Consider the following 26,831-nt stretch of genomic DNA (forward strand, 5'->3'; position numbering starts at 1 on the left):
ACAGCGCAGGGATTGGCTACTTTCATGGTTTTCCCCCACTGGGCGGGACTACGCTACTTAAACAGCTTGGTCACAGGATGTGGATCGTAACGCGTGGGTTAGTTTTTGGTTTGCTGGGCAGCAGTGGAGTCGGTAGAGCAATGGTAAGAATGTTTTGTGTGCTAAACTTTTATGCTAGGTAGTTATTGGTTTGTGACATTACACGTGTAATGAGTGTTTGAGATGTTAACTAAAGGTAGGTCAAATACTGGACTGCTATTACACAATGTCGGGAGGTACAACGGTTAACTCTGTCCGATGTGGAACATTTGCCAGCCAGTTTGGAGAAATTACCTAGCTTGCCCGTCAGCTGTTTGCTAATAGTCATCCCAGCAAACGACTGCTGTTTGTCTGTTTTCGAGTTAGATTTTTAAACGTTCGTTTTAAAAACTGTTTGTCTAAATGCTGTGGTTTATCTACTTAAAGGTACTGTAGCTGGCGAATCAACTACTACAGGTGTCTGGCTAGCTAAGCCCCATTTTTATACATTTTAGCAGAATGGCGGTATAATAATCACGAGCCTAAAATGAGCGTGCAGACCAAGTAATTCGTAATGAGGAGTTTACATGGTTGTGATCATGCAAACGTACAACTTTAACATAGGAAGTGACTGCTCGTGATTGCGCTGTCAAGTTTGAGTCCAGAAAATATGAAGTTTCATTGCTATCGGGATTTGAGGATGTGGGGGGGGGAGAAGTCTCGCGCTCCCTGAATGTCATACCAAATAAACGTTGCGGTTATTGGTAGTGTTATTTTAGTTTACTTGTGGTACCTGATCCATTTGACTATTTATCAGCTCACCATTGGAGAAACAATCCATTTGTATACCGCGTTCACGTTCTTGTCGAAATATGGACTTTTCCGGCTTGCTTACTAGTTATACACGTGCCGTGTTCAACCAGTTAGCAAGTCGGAAATTTTCTGTGTTCCAACTAACACCTGAATGTAGCATTATGAAGACATGACAGCCAGTCTTGGCAAACTGCCCGATCACGTGAGGCAGCCTGGTCTCATAGACTGACTGTAACATGGTCTATTTAAATGAGGGACACCCAATTAGTATATGTGGTTAACGTAACCATACCTATTAAGCCCATGTCCATCTATAGATTAAAACAAATAATCATCTGCTTTGTAATATTTAAACCAATTCTTCTGACAGTTTATTCTAAGCCAATCAGATTCAAAGTTATGGACAGTTATGTCCAAGTTCCCACTAGTGGGACATTTCAAAGCTGAAAAACCTGGGGCAACCTTCAGAAACTAACTTTCCCTAGTTGAGTAACTTTTCTAGCAAATGATCATACTTTATCTAAATTTAGGGTAATGTGCTGATATATTTAATAGACATAAATTACTATTTCATTCTTTGAGGTTTTTTCATGCTAGTATGAAGTTTTAAAGGAATGTGCAATTGGCATGGACTGCAGAAATGGCCACTAGAGCTGTTGCCAGAGAATTGAATGTTCATTTCTCCACCATATGTCATTTTAGAGAATTTGGCAGTGCGTCCAACTGGCCTCACAACCTTAGACCACGTGTATGGTGAGTGGTTTGCTGATGTCAACTTTGTGAACAGAGTGCCCCGTGGTGCTGAGGTAATGTTATGAGCAGGCATAAGCTACAGACAACAAACACGATGACAATTTGATTGCATAGAGAAACTGTGACTAGATCCTGAGGCCCATATTGTCCTGCCACTCCTCTTCCATCGCATCATGTTTCAGCATGATAATGCACAACCCTTATGTCAGAACGATCTTTACATAAATCCTGGAGGCTGAAAATGTCCCAGTTATTCCATGGTCTGCATTGTCACTAGACATGTTGCCTATTTAAAAAAATAAAAACATTAAAAAAAAATGTAATCACCTTTATTTAACTAGGTAGGCTAGTTGAGAACAAGTTCTCATTTACAACTGCGTCCTGGCCAAGATAAAGCATAGCAGTGGGAACAGACAACACAGTTACACATGGAGTAAACAATTAACAAGTCAATAACACAGTAGAAAAAAGTCTATATACATTGTGTGCAAAAGACATGAGGTAGGCAAATAATTACAATTTTGCAGATTAACACGAGTGATAAATGATCAGAAGGTCATGTACAGGTAGAGATACTGGTGCGCAAAAGAGCAGAAAAGTAAATAAATATGAACAGTATGGGGATGAGGTAGGTAGATTGGGTGGGCTATTTACAAATGGACTATGTACAGCTGCAGTGATCGGTTAGCTGCTCAGATAGCAGATGTTTGAAGTTGGTGAGGAAGATAAAAGTCTCCAACTTCAGTGATTTTTGCAATTCGTTCCAGTTACAGGCAGCAGAGAACTGGAACGAAAGGCGGCCAAATGAGGTGTTGGCTTTAGGGATGATCAGTGAGATACACCTGCTGGAGCGTGTGCTACGGGTGGGTGTTTCCATCGTGAACTGAGAAGGCGGCGCTTTACCTAGCATGGACTTGTAGATGACCTGGAGCCGGTGGGTCTGGTCACAAATATGTAGCGAGGGCCAGCCGACTAGAGCATACAGGTCGCAGTGGTGGTTGGTATAAGGTGCTTTAGTAACAAAACGGATGGCACTGATAAACTGCATCCAGTTTGCTGAGTAGAGTATTGGAAACTATTTTATAGATGATATTGTCGAGGATTGGTAGGATAGTCAGTTTTACTAAGGTAGTTTGGCGGTGTGAGTGGAGGTTTTGTTGTGAAATAGAAAGCTGACTCTAGATTTGATTTTAGATTGGAGATGTTTGCTATGAGTCTGGAAGGAGAGTTTACAGTCTAGCCAGACACCTAGGTACTTATAGATGTCCACATATTCTAGGTCGGAACCATCCAGGGTGGTGATGCTAGTCGGGCGTGCAGGTAGCGAACGGTTGAAAAGCATGCATTTGGTTTTACTAGCGTTTAAGAGCAGTTGAAGGCAACGGAAGGAGTGTTGTATGGCATTGAAGCTTGTTTGGAGGTTAGATAGCACAGTGTCCAAGGAAGGGCCGGAAGTATACCGAATGGTGTCGTCTGCATAGAGGTGGATCGGGGACTCGCCCGCAGCAAGAGCAACATCATTGAGCATGTTTGCGATGGTCTGGTTTGGCATGTATGACAGTGTTTCAGTTCCTGGCAATATCCAGAAACTTCGCACAGCCATGAAAGTGGGACAACATTCCACAGGCCACAATCAACAGCCTGATCAACTCGATGCAAAGTAGAGGTGTAGTGCTGATATAGGCAATGGCAGTCACACCAAATACTATGTGGCATTATATGCATCTGTATTCCCAGTCATGTGAAATCCATATATTTAGGGCCTAATGAATGCATATCAGTTGACTGATTTCCTTATGAACTTTAACTCGCTAATCTTTTGAAAGTTCAGTATACATTTGTGGGCTTAACCTGTGGTACAAATGGGATGCTAGCGTCCCACCTCAACAGCCAGTGAAATTGCAGGGCGCCAAATTCAAAACATAAATACATAATTAAAAATTCCTCAAACATACAAGTATTTCATCATTTCTAAAGAAACTTCTTGTAAATACAGCCAGTGTCCTATTTCAAATGGGCTTTACGGCAGAAGCACACCAAACGATTGTTAGGTCAGCACCTATTCACAGAAAACCATACAGCCATTTTCCAGCCAATGAGAGGGCTCACAAGTCAGAAATAGCCATTTAAATGAATCACTAACCTTTGATCATCAGATGGCACTCGCAGGACTTCATGTTACACAATAAATGTCTTTGTTCAATAAAGTTAATCTTTATGTCCAAAACCTTGTTTGAAATTGGTGATGTTCAGAAATGCATGGTCTGAAACAAATATCTGGTGAAAGAGCAGAGAGCCACATCAAATAACAGATACTCATCAACATTGATGAAAGATGCAAGTGTTAAACATACGAATACAAACTTCTCCTTAATCTTGGAACTCCCTCTCCCGGATCCGGGAGAATTGTCATCAACTGACACTAATTAGCATAACGCAACGGACAAAAATATTACTAGAAAATATTCATATTCATGAAATCACAAGTGAAATATATTGAAACACAGCTTAGCCTTTTGTTAATCACCCTGTCATCTCAGATTTTGAAATTAACTTTCCAGTCAAAGCAAGACAAGCATTTGTGTAAGATTATCGATAGCATAGCATTATGCCTAGCTAGCTGCAGGCAGCGTGGTCACAAATCAGAAAAGCAGTCAAATTAAATCGTTTACCTTTGAGCTTCGGATGTTTTCACTCACAAGACTCCCAGTTAGTCAGCAACTGTTCATTTTGTCCCATGAGGATTATTTTTATAGCCGAAATACCTACTTTTGTGCGTCACGTTTGGTTTGAGAAATCCACCGGAAACTGAGGTCACGACAACGCCGAAAAATATACCAAATTAAATCCATAATATCGACAAACATGGCAAATGTTTTTTATAATCAATCCTGAAGGTGTTTTTCAAATAACTATGTTAATATATCAACCGGGACAGGTGGCTTCTTAGTAGGAAAGAGGCACAAAGGCTGCATTTGTCATTACGCACAACACTCAGAGCCTCCAGCTGACCACTGACGTAATGTTGTCGTTCAGGCTCATTTTTCAAAATAAAAGCCTGAAACTATGTATTGTGACACTAGACACATTAGGGAAGCCATAGTAAGAGGAATCTGGTTAATATCCCATTCACTGCTCAATAGGAACACAGAGCTTTCCAAGAGTCCCTTCCTGGTTGGATTTTTCTCAGGCTTTCGCCTGCAATATCAATTCTGTTATACTCACAGACAATATTTTTACAGTTTTGGAAACTTTAGAGTTTTCTATCCTAAGCTGTCAATTATATGCATATTCTAGCATCTTGTCGTGACAAAATAGCCTGTTTACTTTGGGAACGTTATTTTTCAAAAAATGAAAATGGTGCCCCCTAGTTTCAAGAGGTTAATGTAACCGCTGTCAGATTTCCAAAAAGGCTTTATGGCAAAAGCACACTTTGCGATTGTGTTAAGTCAGTGCCTAGACACAGAAACCCATACAGCCATTTTCCAACTAAGGATAGTGTTACAAAAGTCAAATATAATCACTTACCTTTGATCTTCATCTGGTGGCACTCCCGGGTGTCCATGTTAGACAACAAAAGTTTGTTTGATAAAGTTCATCTTTATGTCCAAATACCTCTTTGTTGGTGCGTTTTAGTTCAGAAATCCAAAGGCACAATGCGTGCTCTCAACACCAAGACAACATACAATAAACGATAGTAGAAACGTGTCAAATGATGTTTAAAATCAAGCCTCCAGTTTGTCATAAATAATCAATAGTATTTCAACCGGACAAAAGCTTCGTCAATGGAAAAGGTAAACAAGAAATGCTCGCTCCCGATCATGTGCTTGGTTCATGTCTGGAAATTTCCACTGTCCCCTCATTGAAAGCGGTGTATCTCCCTAATTTTTCAGAGTAAAAGCCTGAAACAATGCCTAAAGACTAGTCACATATTGAGGAAGCCATTGAGACCGTGAACTGGGTCTTTGTATGTTGGATAGGCTTTCAATGGAAAAACAGCCTCAAAATAATAATACTTCCTGGTTGGATTTTTCTGGTTTTTGCCTGCCACATAAGTTCTGTTATACTCAGACATTATTTTAACAGTTTTGTAAACTTTAGTTTTCTATCCAAATCTACTAATTATATGCATATCCTAGCTTATGGGCCTGAGTAGCAGGCAGTTTAATTTAGGCATGTTTTTCATTCAGAATGCTGCCCCCTCCCCTTGTAAAGTTAATAGGTACACTTACCCTACATAAGACCGGTTACTTTAGGTTAAAAGGAAAAGGCAACGCAAACGTCTAGCAACCCAACTGTTGTGTGGCCGTGATGAAATTCTTACAGCTTTATTTTAGCTAATCGGCAACTACTTTGCATGTTACCTAACCTTAATGCTTTAACCTACTTAACTTTAGCCAGCTAGCTAATGTTAGTGTTGGCAACACAATTTTGAATTTGTAACATGTAATACATTTTTTCCAAATTCAGAAACCAATTGTACAAATTGCAATTCAAGACATCACAATTTGTTGGATTTGCAGTCAGAATAATACACTGAGATCAGGTTGCGTGAAGATTGCAGTAGCATGACACGTGCTAGATTAGTGTTTCCACGGATAGGCATCTCATCAAAGATTGCGCTGAAGTTGCCCTTTCCCTTACTGATCACTTCAAAACTGACCTTAGACCTTAGATCAGTGTCATTCTTCACAGGCTATTCTTATAGGCCTAGCTGCCATGTTAAGGTCATGAGGAACCCTGCCCTCTTACAAATATTTTTTTTTGCAATCTGCATATTATCCCTCCTGTGGCTAATGATAGAACAGTGGCGTCTGTCTGCCTGAATAGCTCCGATCAAAGCCAGTTAATTTACTAGGGAGTTATTCTGTACAGCACTTCTCCAGCTACACAGCTTTTTGGTAAGGTAAAAGTGACACTGGTGGTATTAGATTTGGGGTCAAATACCTTCAGCGTAACACCCAGTGTGTGCATGACCATATTACTATTTTTCACAACTCTAATGTTATCTTAAATGATCTTTCTGAAGCTGTAAAGTTTCTCATGAAGGCTGTTGCAGTGACTTATTTGCTTATGACATTTACATTACATTTAAGTCATTTAACAGACGCTCTTATCCAGAGCGACTTACAAATTGGTGCATTCACCTTATGACATCCAGTGGAACAGTCACTTTACAATAGTGCATCTAAATCTTAAAGGGGGGGGGGGGGGGGGGTGAGAGGGAATACTTATCCTATCCTAGGTATTCCTTAAAGAGGTGGGGTTTCAGGTGTCTCTGGAAGGTGGTGATTGACTCCGCTGTCCTGACTTAAGGTTCAGTGGTCCAAATGCATTGGGTGGATTTCAAGCCCATTGTAGTCACTCCTGTTTTTTTGTTTCATATTGTACAACAGCCTTTTTTTTTTTTGCTATGTCCTAATAGTTGCTGGTTGACAATCCAGTTTACACAGGATCTTCTAATCAGCCAGTTGTGTGGGTGGTGTTTTGATAGTGAGTATGCTTTACGTAGGCCCTTATCAGTATTGAGAAATGATTGAGTCATTTTCAGGGTCATCAGGATTTTTGAAGATGGAACAAGTCTGTCACTCCCTGAAGTCATACTAAACGTTGCAGAAGAGTTGCTGTTGCAGTTATGGAAGTGTTAGTTTGGCTTACTTGTGGTACCTGATCCTTATGCATACTGATCTGCCCAATCATTAAGGCCACGTGCCTCAAATTCCATTTTATACCACATGGTGACAATTCCAGTCGGTAACTGAGTTAATAGACCAACTTCTAAACCTCTCTTCCAATAATGGCTTGTTTTTGCCCTCCCTAAATACTTGCTTTTTAGCAAAATGCCATTAAAATTGACATTGAACTATTGCAGTTAGGTACTTAATCCAGAAATGATTTTTATATTGATAGAATGGCTGCTTTGGAATTATTTTTAACTGGTCATTCCATTGTCCTGGTCATGTTCCCTGTGGTTGCACAACAACCCCTTACTCTACAGTACAGCAACTGACCCAAACATCCATCTTTCTCAGTGTGCGCAAGTGGGTGACTGGAAGACAGCCAAATCTATCTATGAGTTTGGTGCCAAGGACATAGATGGTGAAGATGTGTCCCTAGAGAAATACAGGTGAGTGAGCAGGCCCAGGAAGGTAGGAACTCACCCGATGTATGGGTACTACGTGTCTAAAGTTACCCCCCCACGGTGTTCTCTCTCTCCTCTGCCCAGGGGGTTTGTCTGCATCATCACCAACGTTGCCTCTAAATGAGGTAAGACCAGGGTAAACTACACTCAGCTAGCGGGAATGCACGCCTCCTACGCTGACAAAGGTTTACGCATCCTGGGCTTCCCCTGCAACCAGTTTGGAGGGCAGGTACGGTGCCGGTTCAAACCACTACTGTAGCATAGCCTTTTCATTCATCCACAGTGGTGTCGTGTCATGGGGGCAGTTTTACAACCAATTTGGCCACTGGACTCTGGCTTTGAATTGGAATTCCATTCTCCTAATCCTAATTATATGGTTTGATTGCTTCTCCTTTCCATTCTCTAGGAGCCAGGTACAGAGGTGGAAATCAAGGAGTTTGTCAAACAATTTGACGTTCAGTTTGACATGTTCAGCAAGATTGATGTGAACGGAGACAGCGCTCACCCTCTCTTTAAGTGGCTGAAGGAACAGCCCAAGGGAAAGGGTACTCTGGGAAAGTGAGTTTTGTCCCCCTGATTGGTCTATCGATGCTCCATATCCTACCTATTTGGATTTGACCTGTTAGATTATTTTTGACTTCAGTTGCCCAGAACATTGTAATGCTTTAACTCTATGGTTGTAACAGCAGTTTCTCTCTCTGCAGTAACATCAAATGGAATTTCACAAAGGTGACTTTTTCTCACTGACATGATTAACACAATTGAATTAAGTTGCTTGCTAAACATTTTGCTATTATCTATTGTACTGTATGTCATGCTGTGCATTTCCCCCTCAGTTCCTGATCAACAGAGAAGGGCAGGTGGTGAAGAGATACGGGCCAATGGATGACCCCATTGTAAGTGGCCAGCAGTCGTGCATCAGTCTAATCTCATGTTTGACTATATGTAGGGAAAGGATACCCTGTAGTGGCCAGTTAGATGGTTTATGAAGCACATTTGGCTACCAAGTTGTGCCGACTGGCATGAAGGTTAATCAAAGATGCACTGCTCAAAAAAATTAAGGGAACACTAAAATAACATCCTAGAAATATTCTTATTAAATACTTATCTTTACATAGTTGAATGTGCTGACAAAATCACACAAATTATCAATGGAAATCAAATGTATCAACCCATGGAGGTCTGGATTTGGAGTCACACTTGAAATTAAAGTGGAAAACCACACTACAGGCTGATCCAACTTTGCTGTAATTGTTAGAGGAATTTAATTCCTGTGTTTTAATACCCAATTAAAATTAACCACTCTGTCAATTCATAAGAGTTTGTAAGACCCTTATTTGTATAAAATGGACAGAGACCAGTCTTTGAAATCAACCAGCTGCGTTTATTCTCGTGAGTACTGAACATGATACATGATACATTTTATCACAGGTTATAAACTGAAAATGACGTCAGCGTTTTCTAAACTGTTCAGTCTCTTCTTGACACGGGTACAAAGGCTGTATAGTTCTCAAGCCTTCCCACATCGTCTAGAGCCAAGGTCAGCCTGTGTAGATAAGTATTCTAGCCAGTCTGGCGATATAGTTCATTCATTTCTACCAAGGAACACAGTCATTGTTCTACTTGATTATATTTACACACATTATATTCAGTACTAGGATTAAAAATAATTCATACATAAACAGTAACATAGTATTCTGATTAGTACATATACAGTAACATAATAGTATTCTGATTAGTCAGTCCTGATTGAAATGTATACATTAGTCATTAGTGATAAAAAAAATCCCTTAGCAGTAATGTAATGTAAATGTAATGTCCTTAAAACAAGTCAAGATGAGGCTCAGTAGTGTGTGCCTGTATGACCTCCCTACAATGCCTGGGCATGCTCCTGATGAGGTGGCAGATGGTCTCCTGAGGGATCTCCTCCCAGACCTGGACTAAAGCATCTGCCAACTCCTGGACAGTCTGTGGTGCAACGTGGCGTTGGTGGATGGAGAGAGGCATGATGTCCCAGATGTGCTCAATTGGATTCAGGTCTGGGGAACGGGTGGGTCAGTCCATAGCATTGATGCCTTCCTCTTGCAGGAACTGCTGACACTCCCGCCACATGAGGTCTAGCATTGTCTTGCATTAGGAGGAACCCAGGGCCAACTGCACCAGCATATGGTCTCACAAGGGGTCTGAGGATCTCATCTCGGTACCTAATGGCAGTCAGGCTACCTCTGGTGAGCACATGGAGGGCTGTGCGGCCCCCCCAAAGAAATGCCACCCCACACATGACTGACCCACCACCAAACCGTTCATGCTGGAGGATGTTGCAGGCAGCAGAACGTTCTCCACGGCGTCTCCAGACTGTCATGTCTGTTACATGTGCTCATTGTGAACCTGCTTTCATCTGTGAAGAGCACAGGGAGCCATTTGTGAATTTGCCAGTCTTGGTGTTCTCTGGCAAATGCCAAACGTCCTGCACGGTGTTGGGCTGTAAGCACAACCCCCACCTGTGGACGTCGGGCCCTCATACCACCCTCATGGAGTCTGTTTCTGACCGTTTGAGCAGACACATGCACATTTGTGGCCTGCTGGAGGTCATTTTGCAGGGCTCTGGCAGTGCTCCTCCTTGCACAAAGGCGGAGGTAGCGGTCCTGCTGCTGGTTTGTTGCCCTCCTACGGCCTCCTCCACGTGTCCTGATGTACTGGCCTGTCTCCTGGTAGCGCCTCCATGCTCTGGACACTATGCTGACAGACACAGCAAACCTTCTTGCCACAGCTCGCATTGATGTGCCATCCTGGATGAGCTGTACTACCTGAGCCACTTGTGCGGGTTGTAGACTCCGTCTCATGCTACCACTAGAGTGAAAGCTCCACCAGCATTCAAAAGTGACCAAAACATCAGCCAGGTAGCATAGGAACTGAGAAGTGGTCTGTGGTCACCACCTGCAGAACCACTCCTTTATTGGGGGTGTCTTGCTAATTGCCTAGAACTTCCACCTGTTGTCTATTCCATTTGCACAACAGCATGTGAAATTTATTTTCAATCAGTGTTGCTTCTTAAGTGGACAGTTTTGATTTCACAGAAGTGCGATTGACTTGGAGTTACATTGTGTTTAAGTGTTCCATTTATTTTTTGAGCAGTGTATTATTGAAAGGCTAAAGGGCTGTCCCCGATTTTGCTTAACCTCAGTATAATGCTGTAATAGGAACTTTGCGCTGACTCATCTCTCTCACAGGTGATCGAGAAGGACCTTCCTAAATACCTGTGATGTCTCTGTGATTTCTGAGCCCTTGTCCATCCTGCTGGCTGATCTCTCCTTTGGGATTGTGGGTATAAGTGGCTGTGTCCTGGACCAGTGACGGCCTGTCTGTAAACCCGGCCGGCGGAGAGGACAGGCCTGATGAAACCTAGCGTGCAAAACCCCCAGGAACCACCCACCCATACCCAGTTAGAACACAGGAGAGGACTCTATAGCTACAGCAGTTTGTGTATATTTAAAACACTGCACTCCCAAGCACAATACCCCAACAAATGAGACTTATTGCATCCCCATAGTACTGATATGAATGTCCAACTGTCCCTGCTTCCTATAAATTGTGAACTTTGTCTGTACCAGTGGTAGTAAAAATAATATTTGAAACTATTTATATGGAGGAATAAACTGGCAAAGCTACTGAAACTGTTCATGGTCTGTAATTGATAAACTACATTCAACACAGACATTGTACAACACAAGTTAGATTACTTACATGAAAGTTATTTTATCACTTTTTACTGGAAGATATTTTATTCTGTAGGTTATATAGCCTCGTCCTTAATTTTGGGATGGAAATTATTTGTTGCCAGTCTACCCAGCTGGACATCATTTAGTGGGTGAACATGCTCAATGAAATTATGATTTGATTTTGCACATACTGGGTTTTTGTCACTCATTAGCTGAAATAATAGGTCCCTGAAATGTTCCATACTTATTTAGTGAATTTTGTACACCTCCCTGTTAATGAGCATTACTCCTTTGCCAAGATAAGCCATCCACGTGACAGGTGTGGCAAATCAAGAAGCTGATTAAACAGCATTCACACAGGTGCACCTTGTGCTGAGGACAAAGGCCACTAAAATGTGAAGTTTTGTCACAATGTCATGTTTTGAGAGTGTAATTGGCTTGCTATCTGCAAGAATGTCCTCCAGAGCTGTTGCTAGAGAATCCAATGTTAATTTCTCTACCAATAGCTGCATCCAATGTCATTTTAGAGAATTTGTCAGTATGTCCAACTGGCATCACAACCACAGACCACGCGATACCACGCCAGCCCAGGACCTCCATCAGTCTTCACCTGCTGGATCGTCTGAGACGACACCTGGTGAAATTGTGGGTTTGCACAAATCAATCTCCAGAAACTCAAACTCCCTCAGGGAAGATCGTGTGTGTGCTCGTTGTCCTCGGCAGGGGTCCTGATTGCAGTTCTCTGTAACTGACTTCGGTGGGCAAATGCTCACTTTCACTGGCATGCTGGAGAAGTATGCTCTTCACAGATGAATCCTGGTTTCAGCTGTACCAGGCAGTAGGGTTTTGGTATGGGCAGGCATAAGCAACGAACACAATTGCATTTATTGATGGAAATTTGAATGCATAGACAGGTGATGAGATCCTGAGGCCCAATGTTGCATTCATGTTCTGCCATCACATGTTTCAGCATGATAATGCACAGTCCCATGTCGCCAGGATCTGTACACAATTCCTGGACGCTGAAAAGATCCCAGTTCTTCCATGGCCTGCATACTCACCTGACATGTCACCCATTGAGCATGTTCAAGATGCTCTGGATCGATGTGTATGACAGTGTTCCAGTTCCTGCTAATATACAGAGACTTCGCACAGCCATGAAAGATTGGGACAACAGCCTGATCAAATCAAAGTTGAATTGTCATGTGCGCCCAATACAACAGGTGTACCTACTTACAGTGAAATGCTTACTTACAGGCTCTAACCAACAGTGCATAACCAACAGGCTCTAACCAACAGAGATAAAAACAGTAAAAAGAGTGAAAAATAGCAGGCACCAGTTAGTCTGGCTGGTTGAGGTAGAATGTATAGTTCAAGTGACTATTCATATGATAAACAGTAGTTTATCATAGTAGCAGCGTGTAACGGGGGAGGGCACACATTGTAAATAGTCCAGGTAGCCATTTGATTATCTGTTCAGGAGTCTTAAGGAGTAAAAACTGTTGAGAAACCTTTTTGTCCTAGACTTGGCACTCTGGTACTGCTTGTCATGCGGTAGTAGAGAGAACAGTCTATGACTGGGGTAGCTGGGGTCTTTGACAATTTTTAGAGCCTTCCTCTGACACCGCCTGGTGAAGAGGTCCTGGATGGCAGGCGGTTTAGCCCCAGTGATGTACTGGGGCTGTGCTCTATGCGAAGGAGATGTTGCGCTGCAGGAGGCATATGGTCACACCAGATACTGACTGGTCCATACCTCTTAAGGTACAGGATCGGTGACCAACACATTCATATCTGTATTCCCAGTCATGTGATATTTATAGATTAGAGCCTGCATGTTGCGTTTATTGTTCAGTGTATGAGCATGTCAACTGCAAGAGGATGCTCCGATGACATGTATGATAGACCATCTTCCTTGAATGACGCAGACACAGCTGTGAGAATGCAACCGAGGGGGTTTATAATGCTCGAGAGGAACAGTATGATATAGCCATTATGCGACAAGACAACCCCCATAGTGTGTGCATCATGCTCGTACAATTGCCGCGATGAAGATACGACTAGTGTTGATGAGGCCAACTATGTAGCCTATTCAACGTGATGTCCGAGTCCTATACATTCGGCATTCGCCATAGCGTCAACGAAGGGCATATAACGTGCCGTTTATCTGGGAATTGTAAATGGATGAGATTGCGACATCGGGGGAGGCCGGGGGAAGCATGCCCACATCTGGGGCGGAGAGATCGGACCAGATAGATACGGTCGGCTTCTTGCTCAAGCTTTCTTCTGCAGACATGGGTTCGTATGCCTGTGGTTAATTATGAGACGAATTGACTCACAACATTTGCATTATTTAGAGCTAGTTCAGATGAGCTTAAGCCTCAGTAGAGCGCTGGCACTGTTCGATGGTGCGTAAAAGCGTTCATGCGGGGTTTGGTCCAGCTGTCAAATATGGTTTGTCTCAGTAGCCTAAATGATCTGTCAGTTTCCACACCTGATAAATGATTAACATTAATAGGCCTATAGCTAACCAAGATAGTCACTTTGCTATATAAAATTGGGTAGTTGCATTCTAGTCTATTAAGGGATCATATCTATTACATCAATCTCAGAACCCAGAACCAAATTGGGTAGTTGTATTCTAGTCTGTTAAGGGATAATATCTATTACATCAATCTCAGAACCCAGAACCAAATTGGGTAGTTGTATTCTAGTCTGTTAAGGGATAATATCTATTACATCAATCTCAGAACCCAGAACCAAATCTCTCACGTGCGCAGGCCAGCTACTCGATTTGGTGTCTGTAACGATAGACCATTTCATATATGTATATATAACAGCAGTGTACTGTAACCAATCTTTATTTAAAGATGATGAGTCAGAGAGGAACTCGATGCAGTATTTGTGTATTAGACGTCATGTTAACTGAACCATCAAGCTGTACTCCATCTTCTGTGCTTCCTCTCATTAAAGCTGTACAAGCAGTGTTAAACACACACGCACGCACGCACACACGCACACACACACACACGCACGCACGCACACACACACGCACACACAGAAATACAGTGTACAAAACATTAGTAACACTTGCTTTTTCCATGACATGGTAGACTGTCCAGGTGAAAGCCATGATCACTTATTGATGTCACTTGTTAAATCCACTTCAATCATCAGAGGAGGATGAAGGGGAGGAGACAGGCTCCAGTGCTTGAATACATTAACAATGAAAAGTTGAATGCCATGACAGATTCCATATTGCACATGGAGTAAAGGGACATTTAATGGTCAACAGCAGTATTTGTATTCATAGTTCACACATACAGGTAACTGCCAAAATAAAGGAAACACCAACATAAAGTGCCTTAATAGAGCGTTGGGCCACCATGAACAAGAACAGCTTCAATGCACCATGGCATAGATTCTACAAGTGTCTGTAACTCTACTGGAGGGATGCGACACCATTCTCCCATGATAAATTCCTTAGTTTGGTGTTTTGTTGATGGTGGTGGAACATCCCGTCTCAGGCGCCGCTCCAGAATCTCCCATAAGTGTTCAGTTGGGTTGAGATCTGATGACTGAGACGGCCTCGACATATGATTTACATTGTTTTCATGCTCATCAAACCGTTCAGTGACCACCCATGCCCTGTGAATGGGGGCATTGTCATCCTATGGAGGCATAGCCATGGGAACCAAAATAATGGCCTGCCCAACATTTTTATACATGACCCTAAGCATGATGGGATGGTAATTGCTTAATGAACTACTTTCAATATACTTTCAACTCGTGTTTCCAATATTTTGGCAGTTACCTCTACTCTTGACATTGCAGTCAATTCACCATTGCATTTTCACAGTTTTCCATCTGTAGAGAAGCAGCATTTCCCCCCCACACACACAAACACACACACAAAGAAACAGCCCTGGTAATCAGTTTACTGTCACGCTGGTATAAGCGATCGGGAGACAGGCGCAGGAATGCGTAACAGTTTAAATTTTTTTTTACCCAAATTACAGCGTGCCGTGTAAAGGCACGGGACGAAGACCAAACAATATTACAAAACACAGTGTTGACACCCAAACAAAAGAGCGAGGAGTAACTCGAATAAATAACACAATCGCACAATCATTATCACACGGGACGAGACCCGTAATCGTCTGCACAATATACGTGGCAAGAAAGCCAAAACAACAGCACAGGCACGAACCAACAGACATTGTAACAATAATCGACAGGACAATGATAAATCAAGTACACAATTACTAATCACTGGGAATTGTTTTATTTATTTGTTATCTTTATTTAACTAGGATAGTCAGTTAAGAACAATTTCTTATTTTCAATGACAGCCTAGGAAGTGGGTTAACTGCCAGGTTCAGTGGCAGAACGACTGATGTTTATCTTGTCAGCTCAGTGATTCGATCTTGCAACCTTTCGGTCACTGGTCCAACGCTCTAACCACTAGGCTACCTGTCACCCCCTGGAATAGGGGCCAGGTGTGCGTAATGAAAGTTCCAGAATTGTGCCGTGACATTTACCAGCAGCACTTAGACTAGTGACAGTGCTAGAGACTGGCATCTGGTCCACTCCGCATCCAGCAGACCTTTAGCCACTTTTTACTCCCTCACTCTCTCTCTCCTCTCTTTCCCTCCTCTCTCTCCTCTTTTCCCCTCTCTCACTTTCTCTCATATATTCTTTACTCTCTCTTCTCATCTCTTTCTCTCTTCCCTAACCCATTCTCTATTAACCCTAAAGAGTGGATTGGATTATAAAACATCATGTATGATTATTACATAAGACAAGAGCAGGACAGACACACAGTAACAGTGACCACTGAGCCATGGGGACTGAGATGATACGATACGATACATTGATATGTCTGTTCATGTGAATATAACCCCATAGTTACTCACTCAGGGCATATTTGTGAGGCACTGTGTTTCAGAATGCAGATCCAGTGTGAGGCTATTTGAAATAGCGCATTATACCTTTTATACATACTGTAGCTGCCATTCTGACTTCCACCAGCACAAAACTACTCAAGGCTGAAGGGGTCTGATTTAGACTTGAATGAGCTTGAACGGTGGAGAATGTGGATGTGTTCTGTGTGTGTGTTTACATGCTTGTGTGGGGGTGTATGTATAACTGCTCTATCCCCTAGACGGCAGTGTTGTGCTATTAGACAATCTTACACAACTCTTGTTTATGTCTCAATAACACTCGGCATCAGGCGGCCATATTGTGAGCCGGCCAGTGAGAGGCTTAATCCTCTTTATACCATCTCTCACACGCACGCACACACACACACATACACTCATTCCTAACAGTCTCATTTAATACATTCCAATACAATCTCTGGAAATTATGCCGCCTCTGGAAACTTAATCAGTCATTTTATGATCTGAAACATTCTGCTTTTTCAAACTATATTACAAAAATAACCTTTGAACATAAAAAGATGCCAGTGTCTAAGGCATTGATCCAAATCTCGATTTACAACTTTCTCACGTCGCTTCTGAATAACCGAGTGATGAACGAGACTTGAAAGTCTGGTACCGCGAGACTACGTTGACCCTGATACAGTAGTATTGTATACTGTAGTATGGTGATAGGTTGCCTTTGAGTGAGTATAGCTCCTCAGCAAATGATGTCCTGACCTTAATCCTACAGCACAGAGGTACTATCTGGGTATGGGCTACCTGAGGGTTCTGTCTGAAGGTTTTGTTTGGGTGTTCCATCTGAGTGTTCCACCATCTACTTGAGTGTTCTGTCTTTCTGAATGTTCTGTCTTTCTGAATGTTCTGTCTGTTGAATGTTCTGTATGTCTGCATGTTCTGTCTGTTGAATGTTCTGTCTGTTGAATGTTCTGTCTTTCTGAATGTTGTGTCTGTTGAATGTTGTGTCTGTTGAATGTTGTGTCTGTTGAGTGTTCTGTCTGTTGAGTGTTCTGTATGTCTGAATGTTGTGTCTGTTGAGTGTTCTGTCTTTCTGAATGTTGTGTCTGTTGAATGTTGTGTCTGTTGAGTGTTCTGTCTGTTGAGTGTTCTGTCTGTTGAGTGTTCTGTATGTCTGAATGTTGTGTCTGTTGAGTGTTCTGTCTTTCTGAATGTTGTGTCTGTTGAATGTTCTGTCTGTTGAATGTTCTGTCTTTCTGAATGTTGTGTCTGTTGAATGTTCTGTCTGTTGAATGTTCTGTCTGAATCATCTGCCTTTCTGAGTGTTCTGCACATATGCAGTAATTAGGAATTAGAACTCTGCATGACTGGCAAAGTCCAACAAAAGACCCTGCTAGGAAGACAACATTCCAGAAACTAATCTGTAGTCTGAAGGCCTTTTGCCCAGTGTCATTGCTAGACCTTAAGATCAATAACTTAAAAGATTGGGTTGGTCTGTTGTGTGTCTCATTGTTTTGGCCCTGGTGTCTCTCTCTCTCTCTCTCTCTTTCTCTCTTTCTTTCTTTCTTTATTTCTTTCTTTCTTTCTTTCTTTCTTTCTTTCTTTCTTTCTTTCTTTCTTCCTCTCTCTTGCTAACCTCCATCACGGGCCATCTTCCTGCAGCTTGTTGTTCCAGTAGCTGGCACCTCTCTTAATCCTGCACTCTGATTGGATGCTCACTGCTCAGGGCATCCAGTCTACTGGGAGACGGTGGTGGTGTCAACCAATGACAGGGAGTTCAGATTAAAGAGTCAGGACTGATCTACTCTAGAAATAGATTTTATCTACGTCAGCTGCAGACAACAACTAGAGACAGGTCTGAATTTTGGGGAATTTTTGAATGTGTTTTTGGTAGCAGCAACTGCAGTGCCATTTTACCTTCAGACTTGAGTAACAGAGAGGTGAGTGAGACATTCAAAACTCAAAGGGTAGATGTGTTTACGCAAATTCAAGGTTTGCACTCTGATAAGTGTTAAAGTATTACTGTAAGTACAACCAGAAGTGTTTCTTGGGTTGAGTCTAGCTGTGCTTGTACATATCCAGGACGATTAGCCCTGATGGTACTACCAGTGGGTATTCTGATTTAATTTGTGGATTTGTTATTTGAATTCTGGGCATCAGCATTAGTCGACTACCCTGTTCTAGCTTAGAAACAGTAATGGCGCCGGGGGGGGCTGCCGTTTTATTGGCTTTTATCCAATCGTGCTATTTGTTTGTTTTTTCGCAATGTTTGTAACTTATTTTGTACATAATTTTGCTGCTACCGTCTCTTATGACTAAAAAGAGCTTCTGGACATCAGAACATCAATTACTCACATTTGGACTAATAATTTTTCTTTAAGAGTTGGACGGGAGGGATTTACTCAGACACCCGAACAGGACCTCATCCCTGTCTTTCGCAGGAGAAAGAGACAGCGATTTCGCAGAAGGAGATCGGGGTGCCTTGTGAAGATCAGTCGACGAGTGGCAAATCTACCACTGCCATCCGTACTGTTAGCCAACGTAAAATCGCTGGATAAATGGGACGAACTCAAAGCAGACATATCCTACCAATGGGACATTCAAAACTGTAATATCTTATGTTTCACTGAGTTGTATCTGAACGACGACATTAATATAACATACAGCGGGTTATACACACTATCGCCAGGATAGAACAGCAGACTCCGGTAAGACAAGGGGTGGCAGTCTACGTATGTTTGTAAACAACCCCTGGTGCACGATATCTAAGGAAGTTTTGAGGTTTTGCTAGCCTGAGGTAGAGTGTCTCATGATAAGCTATCTACCTAGATAGTTTTAATCTGTATTTTATGTAGCTGTCTACCTAGCACCACAGACCGATGCTGGCACTAAGACCACACTCAATGGGCTGTATACCCCCATAAGCAAACAGGAAAACGCTCATTCAGAGGCGGCGCTCCTAGTGGCCAGGGACTTTAATGCAGGGAAACTTAAATCAGTTTTCCCTCATTTCTATCAGCACGTTAAATGTGCAACCAGAGGGAAAAAACTCTAGACCACCTTTACTCCACACACAGAGACGTGTACAAAGCTCTAACTCGCCCTCCATTTGGAAAATCTGACTAGATTCTATTCTCCTGATTCCTGCTTACAAGCAAATATTCAAGCAGGAAGCACCAGTGACTCGGTCAATAAAAAAGTGGTCAGATGAAGCAGATGCTAAACTGCAGGACTGTTTTGCTGTCACAGACTGTTTTGCTGTCACAGACTGAATATGTTCCGGGATTCTTCGGGATTCTTCCGATGGTATTGAGGAGTACACCACATCAGTCATCAATATGTGCATCGATGACTTTGTCCTCACATTGACGGTACGTACATACCCCAACCAGAAGCCATGGATTACAGACAACATCCGCACTGAGCTAAAGGGTAGAGCTGCTGCTTTCAAGGAGCTGGACTCTAACCCGGAAGATTATAAGAAATCCCTCTATGCCCTCCGACGAACCATCAGACAGGCAAAGCGTCAATACAGGACTAAGATCGAATCGACAACACTGGCTCCGGTGTTCCTTGGAAGTGGCAGGGCTTGCAAACTATTACAGACTACAAAGGAAAGCACAACCAAGAGATGCCCAGTGACACAAGCCTACCAGACGAGCTAAATAACTTGTGTGCTCGCTTCGAGTCAAGTAACATTGAAACATGCATGAGAGCGTCAGCTGTTCCGGACGACTGTGTGATCATGCTCTCCACAGCCGATGTAAGATGCAAGACCTTTAAACAGGTCAATATTCACAAGGCTGCAGGGACAGAATGATTACCCTGACTTGTACTCTGAGCATGCACTGACCAACTGTCAAGCATCTTCACTGACATTTTCAAACTCTCCCTGTCTGAGTCTGTAATACCAACATATTTCAAGCAGACCACCATAGTCCCTGTGCCCAAGAATACTAAGGTTTCCTGCCTAAATGACTACCAACCCGTAGACCTGATGTCTGTAGCCATGAAGTGCTTTGGAAGGCTGATCATGGCTCACATCAACACCATAATCCCAGAAACCCTAGACCCACTTTAATTTGCGTACCTACCCAACAGATCCACAGATGATGCAACCTCTATTGTACTCCACACTGCCCTTTCACACCTGGACAAAAGGAACACCTATGTGAGAATGCTATTCATTGACTACAGCTCAGCGTTCAACAGCATGGTGCCCTCAAAGCTCATCACTAAGCTAAGGACCCTGGGACTAAACATCGCCCTCTGCAACTGGATCCTGGACTTCCTAATGGGCCATCCCCAGGTGGTAAGGGTAGGTAACAACACATCCGCCACACTGATCCTCAACATGGGGGCCCTCAGGGGTGTGTGCACGGTCAGGCACGATTCCAACACAATCATTAAGTTTGCCAATGATACAACGGTGGTAGGTCTGATCACCGACAACGACGAGACAGCCTATAGGGAGGAGGTCAGAGACCTGACAGTGTGGTACAATGACAACAACCTCTCCCTCAATGTGATCAAGACAAAGGAGATTATTCTGGACTACAGGAAAAGAAGGATCGAGCACGCCCCCATTCTCACCGATGAGGCTGTATTGGAGCAGGTTGAGGGCTCCAAATTTCTTGCCGTCCACTTCACCAACAAACCAACATGGTCCAAGAACACCAAGATAGTCGTGAAGAGGACATGACAAAACCTATTCCCCCTCAGGAGACTGAAAAGATTTGGCATGGGTCCTCAGATCTTCAAAAGGTTCTACAGCTGCACCATCGATAGTATCCTGGCAGATTGCATCCCTGCCTGGTATGGCAACTGCTCGGCCTTTGACCACAAAGCACTACAGAGGGTAGTGCGTACGGCGCAGTACATCCCCCGGGCCAAGCTTCCTGCCATCCAGGATCTCTATACCAGGCGGTGTAAGAGGAAGGCCCTAAAAATTGGCAAAGACTCCAGCCACCCTATTCACAGACTATTCTCTCTGCTACCGTATGGCAAGCGATACCGAAATGCCAAGTCTAGGTCCAATAGGCTTATAAACCGCTTCTACCCCCAATCCAAAGGACTCCTGACATCTAATCAAATGGCTATGCAGACCATTTGCCTTGCCCCCCCCTCTCTCTACGCTGCTGCTACTCTCTGTTATTATCTATTCATAGTCACTTTAATACCTCTACCTCGACTAAACGGTGTACATTTTCTCTGTACCGGTACACCCTGTATATAGCCTCACTATTGTTATTTTCCTGCTGCTCTTTATTCGTTACTTCAATGTCTTACTTTTGTTTAGGTATTTTCTTAAATCTGCATTGTTGGTTAAGGACTTATAAGTAAGCATTTCAATGTAAGGTGTACTACACCTGTTGTATTCGGTGTGACAAATAAAATGAGATTTGATCTGAAACAGGTGTGAATAATACAAACGTAATATAATGCATTTGATGGATGGTCCGTGTGTGTGTGTGACACCTTGTTGGGTTGGTAAGTGATGACCACCTGCACTTGACTGCCAACGAGGGCAAGAGTCCAGCATTGTATGGTTAGGGCAGCATGGGTCAAGTCTCAGGTTGATGTGTGTCGGTAATGTCAGTGTGTTGGGTATGGTGTCCAACACTGGTGATAGTAGACTTGGGTTGGCCCATCATTATTCTTCACTACGCCCCTCTAGCTGATGTTTCCCAGAGGAAATACACCTTTAATAGTACTAGTGATATAATATAGAAACATAGATGTACGTAGCCTGATTTTGATGTTTTATACCTTCCTGGCAATAACAGGTGCATACTGGGGCCTTTTATCCTGGTTCATGTATGTATCTAACAATTAGGCCTAAATTATGCATTGATGTTCTCTTTTCTCTCTGTTTATCAACAAAAGACACTGGTCATAGGGAGTCTACAATAACTAGTGAGGTGAGGGCTAGTTACACACACACGCACACACACACACACACACACACACACACACACACACACACACACACACACACACACACACACACACACACACACACACACACACACACACACACACACACACACACACACACACACACACACACACACACACACACACACACACACACACACACCTAAAATTACATATGTTTTTATGCAGTGCAGCATGCTATGTAAGTAACCCACAAGTAAAGCCAGTCTCCCCTCTTCTCTGTCAGATGCCGTCCCCCACAGCTCAGGGTCTAGGCCCAGGTCAGGAGAAGAAGATTGGCCACAGGAGAGTAGATGCCTCTGGAGAGACCACCTATAAGAAGGTACACTACTCCTTTCCTCTTCTGCATCCTTCTCTCACCTTTCCTCTCCTGAATCCCTCTCTCTCCTTCCCCTCTCATCTTCATGTTCTTCTATTCTCTCTCCACTATCTCTCCTCCCTCCATCCCATACCTTACTTGTCACTCCTTCTTCCCTCTCTTCCATGTCCATGTCTTCCATGTCCTCTCCTACCTCTCTGTTTTCTTCCTTCTTCTCTCCCCAGACCTTTCTGTACTTCTTTGACTTCTCCTATCTCACTGTCCTCCTCTCATCCTTTTCCTCCCTCATTTTAATTTTCATGGATCTATTTTGGTGACTTGTGGTTTGTAACCTGCCTGCCTGTGCCCTCCAGACCACGTCCTCTGCCCTGAAAGGTGCCATCCAGCTGGGCATCGGCTACACGGTGGGCAACCTGAGCTCCAAGCCAGAGAGAGATGTCCTCATGCAGGACTTCTACGTGGTGGAGAGCATCTTCTTCCCCAGGTGTGTGTCTGACTTTGTGTGTGTGTGTGTGTGAATGGCAGATGTGTGTCTGACTTTGTGTGTGTGTGTGGATGGCAGATGTGTGTTTTACAAATGGGGAGGGGTGTTTTTTGTTTTTGGTGTGTGGATAAAACCACCTACAAAGTGAAATGCTCTCTAGTACAATAACTTGTTCTCTCCCTTCCTCTCTCCTGTCGTTCTCTTTCTGCCTCGCATCTTCTCTTCAGTGAGGGCAGTAACCTGACTCCTGCCCATCACTACCCAGACTTCAGGTTTAAGACCTACGCCCCCGTGGCCTTCCGCTACTTCCGAGAACTGTTTGGGATCCGGCCAGATGACTACCTGGTGAGAGACAGTAACCATAGTAACCTCAGTAAATATAGCACTACAGATAGTCTTGTTAACACCTAGGTTAAAGCTGCAATATGTAACTTTCTGGGCGACCTGACCAAATTCACATAGAAATGTGAGTTATAGCTCTGCCATTCTCATTGAAAGCAAGTCTAACAAGCTATTTCTATGCGCTATTTCTATGCTTCCCATTCTCAAGTTTCATTTTAGCCTTTTACTAGCTTCAAACAGCTGAAAATACTTTGGGTTATGGACAATATATTTCACAGCGGTTTAGATGGTACAATGATTCTCTACACAATGACAACTTGTTTTGTCACAAACTGAAATTTGGCAAACTATTTGAATTTTTGCAACCAGGAAATAGTGGAGCGATTTCTGCATATTGCACTTTTAAATAAAGTGTCCTACAGCAGGTGATTAAATGCATAACTAACATGACATCCTGTGGATTCATCAAGGAAACATAACCCCCGGTTACATCCAGTCTGACTTCCTCGTCCTCTGGCCACACACACGCACACGCACACGCACACATGCACAGAAATGCAGAGAAATACATTAGAAACACCTAATGTATTAGGAACACCTGCTCTTTCCATGACAGAGTATCCAGGTGAAAGCTATGATTTCTTATTGATGTCATTTGTTAAATCAACTTCAATCAGTGTAGATGAAAGGGAAGAGACAGGTTAAATAAGGATTTTTAAGCCTTGAGACAATTGAGACATACATGCTTCTGTATGTGTGCCATTCAGAGGGTGAATGGGCAAGACAAAATATTTAAGTGCCTTTGAACAGGGTATGGTAGAAGATGCTAGGTGCACCGGATTGAGTGTGTCAACAACTGCAACTGAGTTTTTCACAAGCAACAGCCAATTTGACACTACTGTGGGAAGAATTGGAGTCAACATGGGCCAGCATCCCTGTGGAACGCTTTCAACACCATGTAAAGTCCATGCCCCGACGAATTCAGGCTGTTCTGAGGGCAAAAGGGGTGCAACTCAATATTAGGAAGGCGTTAGGAATGTGCTGGATTAATGCAGCAATCTATGCATATGTACACTGAGTGTACATATGCATAGATTGACTCACACACCACACTTGCACTCTTACACAGATACTGTAAATGCGTGCACATACACACGTGCACACACAGTCACTCCTATAAAATCACACTCTACCTGCACCAGATGGAGATTAGCAGATTAAGACTTTCTTTTTAAAGCTCCAAGCTGATAACAGTAGACAGTCAGGTACAGTATAGGCCTAATCAGAAACAACCTTTTTGTGTGTCTGTTTCTATTTGTATCTATGGGTTTTCTATGCATGGTTTTACACTTTCAGGAAATAGTAATGTTTTAGTCTCATTGCATTAATCCAGCATGAGGAATACATAGTGCCACATTCTCCGTTTTTCTGAATATGGGGTATCATATACTTTGTGTAGAGACTGAGAGGATCTTCACACTCTCCCCTTAAGCTTGTTAAGCCCCTGTGTTTATCTGGCCTTCCAGACTCCACTTCAGGTGTCTGTAGAAAGTAGAAACCTTGCAAAGTGCCTAGTGAAGGTCTGAAGCACCATGTAAAGTGCCCTATTTGAACCACTCCAGTGTTGGTGCCATTTTCTATGCTATCTCTATGACCCACTGACCTAACCTGTGTGTATATCTATGCTCTCTCCCCAGTACTCTCTATGTAACGAGCCCCTGATCGAGCTGTCCAACCCGGGGGCCAGCGGCTCCATATTCTATGTAACCAGGGACGATGAGTTCATCGTCAAAACAGTCAATGCCAAGGAGGCGGAGTTTCTGCAGAAACTACTTCCTGGATACTACATGGTTAGTCTGTCACAAGCTCCCCCTTCATTCTAATAAATAAAAAGTGTGTGTGTTTGTGTTGGTCACTTTGACCCTTGGCCCCTGGGGTTAACCTATGGTCAGCTGTGACGCTAATGAGGCTAAGCACACTACTAAGACACACGCCTAAAGCACACACACGACCAGAGGCTGTGAGTCCAGCCGATTCACGTCTGTCAAGTGTATGGGCCAGGAGCCAGGGTCGCTCTAGGCAGAATCTGTAGGGGCATTTTCTTGTTAATATTGTTATCATAATAAAGTTTATATAACGTATAGCAAGCTTATCAACAAAACGACAGTACAGTATTCTAGTTTTTGTATCAATTTATGGTTTAATGAACATTAATTTCCCAGACATTTCTTATTTCTAATCATTTTGAAGGGGAAATGTTGGTCCTACTTTATCTGGATAGTCTCAAGTAGATGATCTACAGATGGTCATACTATCAACAAACTACAGTGTCTTCAGAAAGTATTCATACCCCTTGACTTATTCCACATTTTGTTGTGGTACAGCCTGGATTCAAAATGAATTCAATTTGTTTTGTTTTTCACACATCTACACACAATACCCCATGATGATAAAGTGAAAACATGTTTTTAGGCACCTTTTCAAATATATTGAAAATATCTTGTTTACATATAGTGCCGTGAAAATGTATTTGCTCCGTTTCTCTGGTTGACTCAAGTGTTCTAAAAAGCACCCGGATGATCATCAAGAGTCTTGGAAGAATGTTCTATGAAAAGATGCGTCAAATGTAGAACTTTTTTGGATGAGATGGGTCCCATTATATCTGGCGAAAATCAAACACTGCATTCCACAGTAAGAACCTCATACCAAAGAAACCCAAACACTGCATTCCAGAGTAAGAACCTCATACCAAAGAAACCCAAACACTGCATTCCAGTGTAAGAACCTCATACCAACGGTCAGCATGGTGGTGGTAGTGTGATGGTTTGGAGATGCTTTACTACCCCAGGACCTGGTCCACCTGCTTTAATAGAAGGAACCATGAGTTCTGCTCTGTACCAGAGAATTATATATGAGAATGTCAGGCCATCCACCAGTGAGATGAAGCTGAAGTGCAGCTGGGTCACGCAGCAAGACAATGATCTGGATTGTACAATATTTTCAAAAAAAAAAAAATATTCAAGATCTGTCAAGTTGGTTATTGATCATTGCTACACAGACATTTCTCAAGTCTTGCCATAGATTTTCAAGTAGATTTAAGTCAAAACTGTAACTCATCTTGGTAAGTAGCTCTATAATTGTTTTAAAGTCATCATTGTAGCTGTTTTAAAGTCATCATAAGCCTCATAGTGAAATCCAGGAGCAGTTTCCTTCCTCTCTGGCAACTGAGTTAGGAAGGGTGCCTATATCTTTGTAGTGACTGAGTGTATTGATACACCATCCAAAGTGTTAGTAATAACTTCAGCATGCCATCCACATCGATGGGACAGTAGTGGAGAAGGTGGAAAGTTCCTCGATGTACACATCACTGACATACTGAAATGGTCCA

The 26,831-nt window shown here is 42.8% G+C and overlaps 1 protein-coding gene and 1 pseudogene across 8 annotated transcripts in view; both read left to right on the forward strand.

The window, feature by feature from the left end:
- On the forward strand, positions 1–11,400 carry LOC124009898 (annotated as a pseudogene). 2 transcript variants are annotated; one of them, XR_006834331.1, is made up of 7 exons: positions 1–143; positions 7,617–7,711; positions 7,811–7,955; positions 8,133–8,284; positions 8,431–8,455; positions 8,563–8,622; positions 10,957–11,400. The product of XR_006834331.1 is annotated as a phospholipid hydroperoxide glutathione peroxidase-like, transcript variant X1 (transcript). The 2 variants fall into 2 exon arrangements; XR_006834332.1 differs by lacking the exon at positions 1–143 and adding an exon at positions 1,562–1,584.
- Positions 11,401–13,430: 2,030 nt separating this feature from the next.
- The window catches only part of LOC124010216 (phosphatidylinositol 4-phosphate 5-kinase type-1 gamma-like), a 30,502-nt gene continuing 17,101 nt past the window's right edge, over positions 13,431–26,831 (forward strand). For 3 of the 6 annotated variants that reach the window (XM_046322644.1, XM_046322646.1, XM_046322645.1), the window contains exons 1-6: positions 13,431–13,740; positions 22,227–22,261; positions 22,525–22,620; positions 22,971–23,101; positions 23,329–23,446; positions 25,141–25,293. In XM_046322644.1, the coding sequence (XP_046178600.1) occupies positions 13,623–13,740; positions 22,227–22,261; positions 22,525–22,620; positions 22,971–23,101; positions 23,329–23,446; positions 25,141–25,293 (651 nt within the window). In that variant the 5' untranslated portion in view covers positions 13,431–13,622. Of the gene's footprint in view, positions 13,741–17,058; positions 17,123–18,158; positions 18,281–22,226; positions 22,262–22,524; positions 22,621–22,970; positions 23,102–23,328; positions 23,447–25,140; positions 25,294–26,831 lie in introns of those variants that run through there. The other 3 variants (XM_046322648.1, XM_046322647.1, XM_046322649.1) reach the window with 3 other exon arrangements.

This window comes from Oncorhynchus gorbuscha, linkage group LG22, assembly GCF_021184085.1.
Source record: "Oncorhynchus gorbuscha isolate QuinsamMale2020 ecotype Even-year linkage group LG22, OgorEven_v1.0, whole genome shotgun sequence".
Taxonomy (NCBI): Eukaryota; Metazoa; Chordata; class Actinopteri; order Salmoniformes; family Salmonidae; genus Oncorhynchus; species Oncorhynchus gorbuscha.